At 30.1% G+C, this 15,965-nt stretch overlaps 1 protein-coding gene across 1 annotated transcript; it reads right to left on the reverse strand.

Annotated features, from left to right (window-relative positions):
• Nucleotides 1-1,330: 1,330 nt before the first annotated feature.
• LOC143202613 (clavesin-1) lies at nucleotides 1,331-15,575 on the reverse strand. The gene is made up of 6 exons (XM_076414263.1): nucleotides 15,435-15,575; nucleotides 9,450-9,674; nucleotides 3,475-3,631; nucleotides 3,277-3,419; nucleotides 1,732-1,893; nucleotides 1,331-1,670 (listed from the first exon to the last, which is right to left on the reverse strand). The coding sequence occupies exons 2-6, from the start codon at nucleotides 9,672-9,674 to the stop codon at nucleotides 1,488-1,490; spliced, it is 870 nt and encodes a 289-aa protein (XP_076270378.1). The 5' UTR covers nucleotides 15,435-15,575; the 3' UTR covers nucleotides 1,331-1,487.
• Between the last annotated feature and the right edge of the window lie 390 nt (nucleotides 15,576-15,965).

A 15,965-nucleotide genomic window follows, 5' to 3' on the forward strand; every position in this document is an offset into this window, starting at 1 on the left:
GGTGAATGAACAACGACTGAACAACTGGTGAAGTACTTTAGTAGTTTGAAGTCAGTACCGAGCCAAAAGTAATACAAAAATAATAATAAAATGTTGCGACATAAACACAAAATTAAATTACGAACAAATCAAATTTAATTTGTTGCTCGGCACCTATCTCATAGTGATCAGTTCGTAATAGTTAAAATAATATTGTACATAGTTAAATAGGTTTAGGTAGGTATTAAGCTAAATTGTGTATATAAAGTAGGAGTTAAATAAGTTTTTCGTTATTTTTATTTAGTTATTACAACGATTATTATGTACATATTTTAAAACGTATTTATTTGTGTTAAATACCTAAGTTTGATTATTTTTTATTTTTTATTAGTTTTTGTTTCATTTTTTATTATTTGCTATCAAACACTTTTAGAAACTTATAGTGATTCCGGTCCGTCATATTTCAAGTATTAGATTTAATTTCAACGATTTAAAAATAGTGGTTCAATGCACCAAGAAACGTTTGGAGAGCTAAAAGAAGGGCGCAGACAATTAATTAAAAAACTTACTGCACAAAAACCAAGCTCAAGCTTATAAAAAACTTTCAGATAAGTTAACAGTTGATGAATCGAGTTTTCTGCGGTGTATTGTGACTAACAATGGAAAGAGGATTCACTGCAACAACTCTAAGCACCAAAAGTCAAGAATTAGTCCAGAAGAATCGACATTGTTGCAAAAAATTGAGTTATAACGAGTATCTGATACAAAGTTATGCTCTTGTATGATAAAGCTCGACTACACGTTGAACTGTGAAGGATATATTGCTGCAACTCAAATGGGCCACAAAGTTCTGCCACATACAACCTTCTGATTACCACTTACTCAGATCAATGCAGTGTAGCTTGTAGGGTACATGATTTTGAAATAGCAAAGAAGTGCAAAAATGAGGCACTGAATAGATGCTAGATGAATGATTGTTGCCAAATCAACATCGGTCTTTTTAGGAGATCATCATGTTACCCAAAAGATGGGAAAGAGTTGTAAAAAATGATCAGAACGAAACATCGGAAGCAACTCTAAAATCTAATGGTCTTGCTGTAACATTGATTCAGTTAAAATAAAAAATAATTTTGAATAACAGTAACATAATTGATCCAGAAGTTGTTATTCTACGTATCGTGAAATATATTATTTCGACTTTCAACACTTTTTGTCTCATTTTCCTATTCTAATTTAGTTGGTTAATTTTGACTGTAACATCTATAGTATTTGATATAACGAATTGATCATTATTATTGATCATTATCGGAAATATACGGTACAATAAGGATAATCACAAATAATTCAAAAGTATTACTAAAAAATGTATATTAAAAATATTTGAATTAACATTACACATACATTAAACATATAACAGGTACAATATTGAATTGCCATTTAGGAGAAAAACAAGGACTGCCATGCAAAGGACACCAATACAATTTGTCTAAATAAATGTCGATTTCAATCTATTTCTTCACCAGACCGAATGAATTCAACATTCTAATATGTTCCACGTGGCTCTCGATGCATGGATACCAATCATCACCGCTGTAGTCGATGGCGGGCAGTACGCCACCATAGTCTTTGGGCAGATGACTCGGCTCCATGAACTTATGCAGGGATGACATGTCTGAACCATGAAAATGGATCTAAAATTTAAAACAACCATTTATTAAACAGAAAATGCCCAGTTGATTACAATCGACTGACCCTATTCTTTAGTTTTTCACCAATAAATGGTTTGAATATCTGCCACACCATTTTGAAGATGAAAGGTTGCTTCACCATGTGAACTTCCTTCAGTCTTAAAGGCATAGCTTCTTGGATGAAACCCAACAGCTTCATACTGAATGCTGGCGTAAGAGCCCGAACCTGCGTAAATAAATTTAAACAATTCAATATATCCATTATTAACATTTATGAATAATATCAATTATTAAAAATAGCAAATCGTATAAAAATACGTCTTTAATTTTTAGTTTAAATTTAAAGATGATTAGACACTTATGAACACTTATGAATGAGTATAATAGTTTGATAATCAAAGTGTAGATAACAAAAAGTCAGAAGTAGGAAAATTATAAATATAATACAAAATTTTCTTATTTAAATTTTTCTTCAGCAATATTAAGTGGCATTATTTTAAGTTAAAAATAGAATTTATAATGGCTAACATATAAGCTTTTAATATGTTATTTGATATAAAAACACAAAAGTTTCTTAGAAGAAGATTAAATAAATCATTATACCCATAATTGTGACAAATGAACAACAAAATTATCGTGTATCTTTTTCATAGTAGAATAAGTTGAATAGGTACACCCATTATAGACATTCTGTCGAAAATATAGTGCCCACTAGAATATTAGTAGTTGAATGGCAGTGTGTTTATTTCATCGATGAAAATGAATATCGACTAAATAGCTACAAATCAGTTGGTAACGACCACCATAATACCCTTGCTATATATCTGTGGTATAGTAGAACGAAACAAGTTCACTTCAATATATGTGAATCATTAATTGTTAATAGAAGACTGTCGTAAATTGAATAGATAATTGGTTAGATATGATGAGAGCTCGTCAAAGCATTGGAGAAGGAAGGAAAATCCTTTAAATACATTTGTAAACTGATTATGGAAAGGTAAAAGCTAAAATATTTGACTATTCTAAAATTCGGACATTGATTAAGGGATATAAACTTTAGTTCTGAAAATACAAACTATGAAAAAAATTAGAACTGAAATCTTGACTGATTCTTAAAGTGTAGCTTGAAAAAATTTTCTGTTGGTGATAAAGAAGGCACCAATCTATAAAGAAATTGTACAAAAGATGTTGGCAATATTCAAAACATTGGGCTAAGCTTAAAACATTTAAGTTACATTTTCTCCACAATGATCTGGATAGATTGATTGGAAGATAACAAGGTTGATAGGACCGTCATATGGTGACAGATTACTGCTGGCCTTTAAAAAGCGATAACATGAAGATTTTTAATAATCAGGGTCAATGTTCAAAATGATTTATAGCTTAAATTGTTGACAAAAAGGTATTCGAAACCATCCATATGACGAGCTTGCCCATACAGACCAACTCCTGGCCCCTAGTCTTGTATTTACTGAAGAACTGATCTTAGAACATAATAATGCTATTCACTTTTGATCAATATATCAAATAATTTATTGTCTTATTGATTTAAAGTACTTAATTCACTTGGAAATAGATACATTTGAACCGTTTTTTCGCGTCAAAATACCTGTTTCATTCCTAATCCATCATAGTCCATAATAACTACGACGCCTTTAATTTGAGTTTCTTCTTCTAGGAGGGCTGCCTCGTGAATTAAATAAAACATTCTGAATATTTGGTCCGTTGTCACTTTTGAAGGATCCCAATTGCCTACAAAATATACAAAATAATTTTGTTGGCATTTTTTTAGAATAATTAAATATACCTCCGCATTTCACAATTAGCACTCTTCTTCCTTTGTGATCTCTGTCTTTAAGCACATTGACTATGTTATATTCTGTAAAGGCTTGTTTTTCGTCTATTGGTAGTAAGTTATCCAATAGATCCTTGTGTTTTTGTTTGAATGCTGCTATTTGCTTCATCTGAAAAGTAAAATGTTAAAATATACTACTATATTACATTAGTTTAAAATTATATTTGCTCAAGAAGGTATTTTTAGCTTGAAAAATTATATAGAAGCTGGTATAAATGTGTTGAAAATAATTCATAGCGTTTTATAAAATGTGGCGAATGTTATGGAGCATTTCATTGTTCCACTAAGCAAGCATTTTTATAATATCTCGTCTTAAAAATGGCGGTTTAAACAACTAAGATAACCCCTCAAATATAATAATGTAAAAATGGAAAAATTATTCGCTGAGCTGATCTTAAACACTTAGTCGACTTATCAACAGTAAGCAAATATCTAAATGCCCTGAAAATGATAAAGAAGAAGAAAAATAGGATTCCTCGCGAATTGAAATCCCGATAAATGAATCGGGCGATTTTGCTTATAGTCATTTTTAAATCATCAACTCGCAAAATGCTCTTTGGGCGTCTAGTTACATATTATAAATTTCTGAATCCAAACTGCTAGTTTTGGATTATATTATTTTTCACTTCATTCATTTTGAGTAATGTTTTCTAGCAGAGAAGTAAGTCTACAAAATTACACATTCAAATTACCAAACTTTATCATAATCACTTCCGCCATTTTAGGCTATACCTATAGTTTGGCTAGACTAGCAGTTAACTCAAGTCATCAGACGTCAAAACGTCGCAATGTTTCCGCATTTAACTTTGACTTTTAGTTTATTTAACTTTTGTATATTACAACATTTTAATACAAATAAAATAATGAAACAAAAATATTTAAAAAATCATTTATTTTAACATTGTAATTCACTGCTGTTTTGGATAAACTATAGACGATTATTCTAGCATTTCTCCAGTGATTAGATCGAATTCCTATTATTTTATTGTATTCAGATTTATTCTTACCTTCTTGCTTAATTCTTTTGAGATAACTGGTGTAATATTTTCAGATTTTAAGTTATAGTACTATTACTATAGCGTAATTCGTGTTTCCTTAGTTGTAAGTATTGAATAGGCTTAAAACGAAAGCCAAATTCTAATTAAATTCAATTTAAATTGAAGTTTATTTTATTTTCTGTCGATAAAACTAGATGGAAAATTAAAAATATGGCATCGAAACAGCAAAAAACTAGCAACTGTATGCAATATATGTACGTCATCAACATCCACATAAAGACGCACATCTAAAGTAATCATCCCTCAGTCAATGTTAAGGCCAAGAAAAGTGTATTAGTAGAGTATATATAACTGTTTATTGTTTACTATCACTGTTTAAATCTAGGTGTTAAAATCTTTAGAGAACAATAAGCGTTATTATAAATATTATCCATCTAATCACCTGTATAATTTATGGTCATCTCAAGAACAGTTACCATCGAGGTTTTAAATACAACAACATTGTCACAGTCAAACGAACGATAGACAGAAAAGTTGAAATATGAATTAATATCAAAGATTGAAGGATAAGAGAAATTACAGTTGCTGTAGAAAAGGTAAATTTTTCTCCCGTAATGTTCACGTTTAAAATATTTGACTTAATAAATGTAGGTGTTTCCAGACCAGAACCGCACTGCAGGGGGTAAACATTGTGATTCCCCATTAATAAATGATTTCTCAAGATATCGAATTGCAAATGTACGAAAATCAAAAGGTAAGGTAAGGTTTTGTTCATATTGGAGAAGTATTAAGTCAGATAGAGGTGGAGAATAAGTAAACAATGCTTCAAAAAATATTTAAGTAACACATGTGTATAAAAATGGAGTACATAGCGAGATATTCTCCTGAAAGAAATTTAAGGGAAAAGTAAACACATGCACCACGAAGGAAATACAAGAAAAAATGCGTTAACCTGACAACACTGAAGACAACCAAATACTAACGAAAGGATGATTTTATTGATTGATTAAATAGCTATCAGTTAGAGTTATTCAACACTAATGATTTAGTGTAATATAAAATGGTCTTCATAAAGTAATTTTATAACATGTTTAACAAAAATCTGATCAGATCAGATTCATATCAAAAGGAAATGTACCCAATTTGAACAAAAATCAAAGAATCTGCTGTATCTAGCAATTATAAAACCTATTTTGGACTTATAGTAGTAACCGACTAGTAATCCAATACTGCCAAAACAAAGTTTTTCGATTAATTACTAATGCCAATCGTAATGAAGAACTGCACAAATACGTCGAATTCAAATTGATCTAGGAAGTTATCCAATATTTAGCCTTGAAAATAAGTTCAATAAATCGCAGCAATGTGGAAGCAACTACATTATTTCGGGGAAATCAATAAACAAAAAATTCTATAGTTACTATCATAATGTCAAGCCATTACTCATACAGTATATATAATTAATTATCTCACAAACAACCAACATCTTTATCACTAGAATACAATAAACAATAAATACTTAAACAAAAATAAAAATACTTTGTAAAATATATACATAATTTGTACCCAACACTATTGCATCAACAGAATAAACCAGAAAATATCTGAATATTTTAAGTTTAATGATTTTAAGTTTTTTGATATTATTGGAATAAGTTTAAATCTTAAACTATCAAAATATTAATCTAACTAGAATTTTAGATCGTTGGGATACAAATTTAAAAAAATTTCAAATCATTTAATTAGAAAAAAAAACTTGCCAAGGAATTGAATAGTGATGACAATCGTAATTAAATACTACATCTAATGGGCAAGCAAGAACAATCGATTCTTTATTATGCACCGTATAGTCCTTATAATCCAAATATAAATAATTATTTATTTTATTTTATGCTATCTGTAATTTTAAATACAAACAATTATATTATCTTAAACGCTAATACAGAAGTTTTCATTACCAAGCTATTATATCACATGCAAATAACACAATAAAACAAAAGTCCACGAATAATAAATCTACTGATAACCAAATGTGATAAAAAATATTTTGAGAGGACTATAAAAACGTCAATTGCTTTCACAAGGTAGGAAATATATCACATTAAAATGTTATCTCTGATAATAGGAATTCGACAATGTGTTCAATAATACATTTAATCAAATTTTTTATTTAAAAGGCATTCTGTTAATACTATTACAAGTAATAATTGTATAGTGTCCGACATGACTTACATATGGGATTTCAATAATATATTATCATTAATATTTTTCTATATGGAAGATAATGTTATGATATAGATGCTTTGAAAATAATCTCGTATTAATACCTGTAAAAATTAATTCGCATTTCATTTGATAAAAATCGTTTTTCTTTCCAATGCGAGAAAAACTGAAATCATAATTACAGTGTGCATAAAAATTCTATTCAAGGTATATGCTGAGTTTAGACATGTTATAACACCCCATTATTTAGTAAATTTGCTCTCAGAAAAGAAACAGTCTTATATTTAATAACGAAAACAGCCTAAAGATACCAAGCATGTATGTACAAGTATATTTTTGTAAAAAAAATTGTTCGAAATAGGAGACACGCTTCCTCACATTTTGTCTAAAACAACAATTATAAACTAAAACAACAACTATGTTTTTTCTTGGTGTTCATCAACACCAAGAAAAAACATGTAGATGAAGGAGAAGCACAAGAGGAAGGAATGTATATTCAAACAAAACAACAAAAGGTATAATATTAGGTTTGTTAATAGTTCCTGACCGTTATTTGGATAAAAATTGTGTAGCCACCAACAGTCTAAATACTAACATTGCTGAACAAATAAGAGTAACTACTAAATATTTGAATCTAATAGTGATTATTTGTTCAATGGCTTCAAAATTTGATTATAGGAAAAATACCTCTTGATCATCTCACATAAGTTATTTTAGAAACAAACATCTCTTTTGGAATGTATTGTTTTATAAACATTTTTTATTGCATATAATTATCATAATTAATTATCTCAAACTATAGGATTGTATAATAATAAAATATTATATAAAATAATGTACATTATTAGTTAAATAGGAAATGAAATAAAATATTACCATATTTAAAATCATATTTGCTTAAGAAAATTTATTTTTATTTCTTAAACCATTTTTATTTTCTCACTAAATATATATTATTTCTTAAATATATTGGTTTTATTTTAAACTATACATTAAGATATTAAAATTAATTGCAGAGGAGAGAAATATTATTCCAGACCATCAATTTGGCTTCCGTAATAAACACGGAACAACAGATACAAATACATAAAGTAGTCAACCAAATTAACAAAAACTTAAACTATAAAAAATATTACTCCACTGCATTTCTCGATATTTCTCAGGCCTTCGACAAGGTGTGGCACACTGGACTTCACTAACACACTGGACTAAATTATTAAATTGAAAAAGCTTTTGCCCTATACGCACTTTCAATTGCTGAAATCGTACCTCTCAGACAGATATTTTATTGTCAAACAGGATGACGAATACACTGACCTACAGCCCATATATTCGGGTGTTCCGCAGGGCAGTGTTCTCGGCCCATTGTTATATCTTATGTATCCAGCTGACCTACGGACTTACAAAGCAAATGAGACAAAATCTACCCATATAACATTCACCCTTTGTAGAAGGACATGTCCCTCAGTAAAATTGAATAATCATGAACTCCCGCAAGCAGACAGCGTTAAATATCTGAGAATACATTTTGATCGACGTCTGATTTGGAAAAAACATATAGTGACAAAACGTAAACAGCCTGGGCTTAAACTAAACCAAATGTATTGGCTGATAGGGCGTAAATCTAAATTATCATTAGATAACAAGGTTTTGCTGTATAACTCAATACTTAAGCCCATCTGGACCTATGGTATTGAACTGTGGGGTACTACTAGTAAATCTAACATAAATATCCTCCAAAGGTTCCAGAATAAAGTATTGCGAATCATCGTCGATGCCCCATATTACCCATAATGAGTGTAATTCGAAGAGCTAGTGCGAAGTACTCTGAAAGACTACTAATTCATCCTAATACACTTGCCAAACAGTTAAATGTGCGCGATGACAGTGAAGTGCGTAGGCTCAAACGCAAACTACCATACGAACTGGTTAATAGACACATAGAGTGAAATTTAATAACTTCTAGAATAAGTTAGAATAATCATTAGAATAAGTTAGGATAGGACTTTAAAATAAGTTAGAATACTATCTAGAATAAGATTTAGATTATAAGTTGTACAGCAGATCATTTACTAAAGTGATCTTCTACATGTTAGGATGGTTATATATTATATAACGAAAATCAAACAATCATACTTATTGCTCATGGACAGACTGTTGACGTTCCAACAGATTAATAAAAAAAAATATATTGTTATTGTTGTTATAATTTGTAATATATTGATTTGCTGATACAATTTACAACAAACACGAAATTAAGAAAGTGAATTTAAATTTCATTATTTAATTTTGTCAAAAAATTAGTTAAAAAGTGTAAAATAAGATACACATTACCCTAAGCTTGATGACTTTTATTGAATTAAATTTAAGAATGATATATTTGATCAACAATATTATGTATGTATATATATATATATATATATATATATAGGTATATATATATATATATATATATATATATATATATATATATATATATATGATATAACTCGATGTAATCAATTGTTTTGTAATATGAGAAATTGCATAACAATAAAATGTTGAATAACATTGCATATAAAAATTTTTTAATTATATTAATATATGCAGTAAAAATAATATTCACAATAAGTACGAAATTAGAGTTTAAAATTAATAATTTTGTCTCTTATTTACCAATACCTGTTTTTACATTTTCAACAGTCAACAATAACTTATAGTACTTACCAGGGTATGAGCGCTTTTCGCATAGAATTTAACTGGTCTCAAGTACATGATTAGTACTTCATCCGTATTCTTAAAATAAATAGTATCATCATTTTCCAACAACTTCCTCAACTCCTCCAATGCTTCTTTAACGATTTCCGGTGTCTCTCGAAGCTCCTTGGCGGCCTGTGCCTTGGTAAGCTCATTGGGTGGTGAGAGATCCAAAGTAAAAGTTTGGACCTCCATCTGAAAAAATATTATTGCGTTAGGGTTGTTTACGGATAATTATCACATCTTTATAGACATATCGACCTTTAACATTCAATTAAGATAAATTTTCGCTATACCAAAATAATAAATAAGCGAGTTGTTTGTTATTTGTTCGATAAAACAGTGAATTAAATATTGTAACTCCGTTTATCGCGAATATAGACCAAAAGGTTAAGAGAAAACTATTCCATATATTCTATTAGGTTGGTGAAAGAGAGTTTTTATTTTAGATCGCTGAATAGATTAGAACATTTGGTACATTCAAAGTTATATTCTTGTTTCGTCTGTTATACTATAAAAATGACAAGAGATGCTTGTAATTGATTAATAAGTGGAACTTACATAAAACAAATAAAATAAAAGGAGATGTAATACAATCAGGGTATATAAAGAGAAAGTTAAAGAAATAAATAGGACTAGGTAAGTATGTTATATCCTATTAAAGATTCAGATTATTATTATTTTTATTATTACACGATGGTCATACATTAAAGTAAGTAGGATTAGCCTGAAAACTCTGGATTGAAATTCGATTCAAAATGATATATTCAGTAAAAAAGAACGGGGAAGAAAGAAAGAAATTTTCCTTAATTTGGGAAGACTTATTGGAAGCAAAACCCAATGACCAATTAAGCTGTTTATATCCAGTAGTTAATCTCTATTTACTTAAAACAACTTCATCGAATACAAATATTCTTCGGTACATTTAGATATTAAGTGATCAATAAAATTTGTTATTGATTTTAATTAATTGCATAACAGAAATTTAACGTATCTAACTAATATTAAATGAAGGTTGCGCTATTTTATATATACATAATTACAGTATATCAATATTATATCCTAAAGAGGAAACAATAAATATAATGTTTGCGTAGCAACGTGAGTGGAATATCTGACCTTAGTTAGTGTATTAGGTGTATTAGCAATATCTATTGGCAAAAATAAGCATCAACATAAAGAACTATTAAACAACATTACTAACCTAATATTATTGATATTTGGCTTTGGCATTTCTCTACATAAAATAACAGTTTTTCATGGAGTATTATTGTATGTACAAACGCTAATAACGCTTGAAATTGAATGATCTAAGAAAATCTGCTGCCGAAGCCCGTCAAACATTTATAGTGATGGTGCAGAGATTTTGATATCAGTGACAAACGAACAGACCAAATATTTCGAAATCAATGAACTGTAAGACTCATTATCCGAAAACCAAGCTCAAACTCTCAACAAATGGCTCAGAGAGTTTTTGTAAAATAGCGTATTGGCGTATTGTAATTGACGATGAAAAATGGATCTACAACGACAATCTTAAATGCAGAAAATCCAACCAAAATGAAATATTCATAGCCATAAAGTCGTGCTCTACTTCGTTACGAAAATTCTGCTCATCTCTTGATCTGAAGGACTATAACGGAATACTACTAGGAAAAAGTACGAGCAAATACTTAATCTTCTAATATTCTAATTCTAATAATAATGAGGACAAACCACCAATGAATGCCCCACATAAGCGTTTTTTTTATTAGTGGGTTTATGATTTTGTAATGTCTAATAAAAAATTGATTCTGATACAAAACTAATTATAATTAACATAAAAGCCAGACTAGGTTAAGATAAAAGGAATTAAGGTTTAATAAAAAAGCAATGATAAGAACTGAATATTTTTTGTTTCACTCGCCTAGTGTTTAAAAACCTGTGCATATATTTTATCGAACATGTATATACATATATATTCATTACGTCATTTGAAATTAATAAGATAGGAAAAGAAACCGACATCAACGGTTGAAAAATGAAATACTGAATCAGCTAAGCTTCAAGACCAAAAAAAAATTGAAATTCGACTAAGAATTGATAATGTAGAAGAATGAATAACTTATTCTAGATAAAATTAAAATGAAACAATAAAGGTGAAATAAAAAAAAACTTGGTACATCTCTAAAAATCAGTTACATAAAGTGAATAATCAAAGTTTTAAATACGCTGACGATTGACGAGTGAGGTTACTCAAAGGTCAACAGTATTGCTGTTATTTGTAACGTTGTGAAAATATAAAGTACTCACAAGGAGTTAAATATTAATGCGATTTTTAAAATAGAATTGCTATCATGTTTTAAAATGGGCTCACACAAAAGTGAGATATGTGCAAACCAATTTTGATTATACCAAGGTTATAGAAAATTAGTATTTTAAAATGGCTCATCGCTAATCATGTATTATAACATATAAAATATTAAAGAATTATTCTAAAAAGTTGAAATGAAAACTTTATAACGTCTTAAATCCATGACATACCTGACTAAAACCAGAAGTTTTAAGAAATTTCAACAAATAATACTGTAAATTCTGGTACGCTATTGTAAGTGAAACAATTTTTTAAAGGTTTTTGGGTCAATTAGTTATTGTGAGATATTTGAAGGTCACCATTTTGCCTGGGTTTTGTGGACCGGACCTACTGCTTAACGTGATGCCTTTCCAGAAGACATTTGGTCTTACTAACACGATTGAAATGGCTCTATTTCAGAATTATGCACTCTTGCCTAAGTACAGTCACAATTATAGATTGTTGTTGTGGTAAAACTATGCAACGGTGGGATTCGAACCACGATGCTATCCAAGCAGTAAGAATATCATCCTGTCACACAGAGGAACGGAATTTTTATTTGGTGATCGAAATAGCACCAGCTCATTTTGAAGTCACTATCAGGTCATTAAAATGAGTGATAATGCATGGTTGAACAACCAAATATATTGAAACAATCATTACTCGAAGGGTTTTCTAACAATAACTTCAGATAACTGAAGTATCTATTGTGCGAAGCATTCTTCTCTTGTCAGAACTTAAAATTTGAAATTGAGGTGAAGTAGCATTTCTAGCTCTTTAATAACATTTCATAATAGCATTTCCAACTTTAATTATTTTACGTAACTAAAGGTTTTGTGTATCTTATAGCGCAACTTTCTGTCCGTTCGTGTCTCTTTTTGTTGTCGAATTTTGTTCTTTAAGCTTGTCACTTCAAATTTCATTCAAGCTTGAATTTATTCTGTAATAAATCGGTGTTTCTGTATATTTATTAACATATATCTAATCAGTGTAGCCTACTTTTTAGTAAATACCAACATGTTTGTATTAGAGTTTGATAAAAGTTATAGAAATATGGCTATAAATCATAAAATCGAATCCACAGAGTGTCGTCTCGACTACTACCAGTTTAAATTATTTTTATTGAAATAAATAGCAAACCTACTTATTTGTTAAAATTACATAGTAACAAATACAATTATTTATCACTGTTCAAATCATTTGAAGCAAATAAAGTGAGCTTAGAAACGCAGCAGGATATGGCAATATATCTGGTTGATTCAATATATGTTATACCTGTTTTATGGTTTTTAGTTCCTTTAACCTAATTGATTTTTGGTGACAGAACTTACAGCCTAACGTAAGCTTTGAATCACGGGCTAGCCTGTGTCAATTTTAGTACTCGAGCAGGTGAGAACGATTATTAACACTATTTGATGTCCTGAACCTATATCTGCAATCCGTGTGTCAGGATTGGTTCTGATTTTCGAATTCCCACATATTGCCAGCTAACGACGTTGCATTACACATCAACTAGAACTTGTTTTGTAACTGTGATTATCTTTTGGAACGCGTAAAAATGCAGACACAACGTTGGAAAGTCGATTCATGTTGTTTTTGTTAAGTTTGTGGATGTTATATGCTCGGTAAACGTGGAAGAATGACAAATACACTAAAATATACGTATCTACTGTACTAGGTTACTACAGTGCTGCTACAGTGTAGGTTTTGCTGTAGTAAACACTGACAAGACATGGGTACTGTTTTCATTTTCTGTATCAACTTTATGAAGACAACAAAAAAGTCATGTAGGTGATTGCTACTTTTCCTCTATAAATGTCGTCCATATATATGCACAAAATAGCATAGTATAAATATACTGAGTGGTACATTGCCAATTTGTTCAGGTACAATTACCAAGTTATTTCCAAAAGTGTCATAAACAAAAATCAAAGAAGGAATCTTTGTCCGACCTGATATTCTACAGCAGTATGGGTAACATTTCAAAGTGTGGTTCACAATACTCTCGGTAACCACAAATCATCTGATTACAAGCACGTAATCGACAATTTTTTGCAATATTACCACAAAATTTTGATTCAAACAATATTTGATTTTTTCCTGCAAAACCTGCGACGACGCGAGGAAAAATCGAAAGACGATAACAAGGGTATTGGGGCGAAGACATGATAAGCGACTACTGTTAGTCCTTAGTGTGTGAAATAGATCCCAAGCAGTAACAAATGGGCTGAAGTGCCGGGCCTAACACATAGATAGCGCTAGTTTTATTTCATTCACATTCTACTATATAAGTTTGTAAGTTGTACTCACGGTGACACTACATTTGCTATTTTCAAAGCAATGGATCAAAAACAATTTCGTGTTTTAATTTTACACTGATTCTTGATGGAAAAAATACCGTTCAAGCGAAGCAATGACCAGAAAAATATTATAAGGACTCCTTTCCATCAGAAACAACAATAAAACGTTGGTTTGCTGACTTCAAACCTGGTCGTGGAGACATGGTGATGATGACGTAGTGAACGTCCAAATGAGGTGGTAACACCAGAAAATATCAAAAAATACTACAAAACCGTTTTGAATGATCGAAAACGGAAGTTGTGTGAGTTATCTAACACCGTAAAAATATTAAAAGAACTTGTTGGTTTTATATTGCATGAGCATTTGTCTATGAGAAAGCTCTGTTCAAAATAGGTGCCTCGTTTGCTCATTGTTAAACAAAAGCAAGAACCTGTTTATGATTCTGAGCAGTATTTGACCATGTTTAAAGGTAACAACCCGGAATTTTTACGTCGATATATGACAACAGATGAAACATGAATCCATTACTTTACTCCGGAATCAATATAATCACCATCTGAGTGAACATTAACTGATGAATCTCATCCAAAGTGCCCGAAAGCACAACAATTGGCTGGAAAGATTATGGCCTTGGTATTTTGACTATCTCGAGAAGCGAAATACCATCAACAGTTAATATTATAAAGCTTTATTGGAGCGTTTGAAGGCCGAAATTGGAAAGAAACGACCGCATATGGCAAAGAAAAAATATTGTTCCATCAAGACAACGCACCGGGTCACAAGTCAATCAAAACGATGGCAAACCTACACGAAATGCTCCAACATCCACATGATTGAGTGGGTCTTGATGGAGATTACGTTGATAAATAAAGGCAATTTTGAACAAAAATAAAAACACAGTTCACTTCTAATTAATGGTCAAGAATAGTCAAATATTGAATTTGTTGAATATTTCGAAAATTATAACCAATTTTAAAAAACGGGCTGCTGATTTGGATTCAGCTTCCGAATTTATCTTTTAAACAGCTTTTGGGTTGCTCAGGTTCAATATACAGGCTCAGGTCCAGGGTTTATACTTGTTTTATTAATATATACGATTATTAATCATATGGATTAATAACTAGACGACAGTAATTATGTCATAGGCGTGTTATATAAATCAATCAACTTAATATAAATCAATATACTGTTTTATATTATAGAATAATTAACAAAAAACTTGATATATAATATATTGTAATAATTATTATTAAAAAAACTTTAAAATACTAAAAGTTTAATAATATTTCCTAACCCAATAAAAATTGTGTTCTCTTTCCTACCTTTTAACAATATCGCACTGCACCAATATACAAAATAAAAACACGGAAACACAACGACGTTGTATAGAACAGGGAGAATCAGTAATTGAACCGAATGTGGTCGAAACATCAAACTATAAAACCTTTTTTTATCTTATCCAGCTCAAGTTGATTCAAAGTTCATCATAATTGATCGAGAATAAAGAAATATTGTGTTTGTAGATAAAACCCGGCATAATCGAGGAATGACACATTGGTGCAGAGACCAGAGATAAACTCAAAGGTCAGCGCTACTTGAATTCGTTGATAACGAGATCAGAAAACCGAATTGTCAGGTAACGCTTGGTAAAATTACTGTGCATTATCACGTCCAAGCCCATGAATGTTATCTATTTCAAGAAACATATATATTTACTTGTTTAATGTTTATTTTAAAACAAAGTAGCATATTTTATTAGGTTTAATTATTAGATATCTCCATAACAAGACGCATAACATCAAATTATTAAGTACTTACACACATTTTGATATCTTTTCATTTAAAAAAACATT

This window comes from Rhynchophorus ferrugineus, unplaced genomic scaffold (genome assembly GCF_030347505.1).
Source record: "Rhynchophorus ferrugineus isolate W39M unplaced genomic scaffold, kcgeb_rfMv2 rfM9, whole genome shotgun sequence".
Taxonomy (NCBI): Eukaryota; Metazoa; Arthropoda; class Insecta; order Coleoptera; family Curculionidae; genus Rhynchophorus; species Rhynchophorus ferrugineus.

Bases quoted from the DNA above. Each gene is read 5' to 3' on its own strand.
- LOC143202613 (XM_076414263.1), bottom strand. From the start codon at position 9,674: ATGGAGGTCCAAACTTTTACTTTGGATCTCTCACCACCCAATGAGCTT. The intron at 3,420-3,474 runs GTATATTTAATT...TATATTTTGTAG, and splicing joins GCTAATTGTGAAATGCGGAG to GCAATTGGGATCCTTCAAAA. The intron at 1,671-1,731 runs GTCAGTCGATTG...TTTAAATTTTAG, and splicing joins GTGAAAAACTAAAGAATAGG to ATCCATTTTCATGGTTCAGA.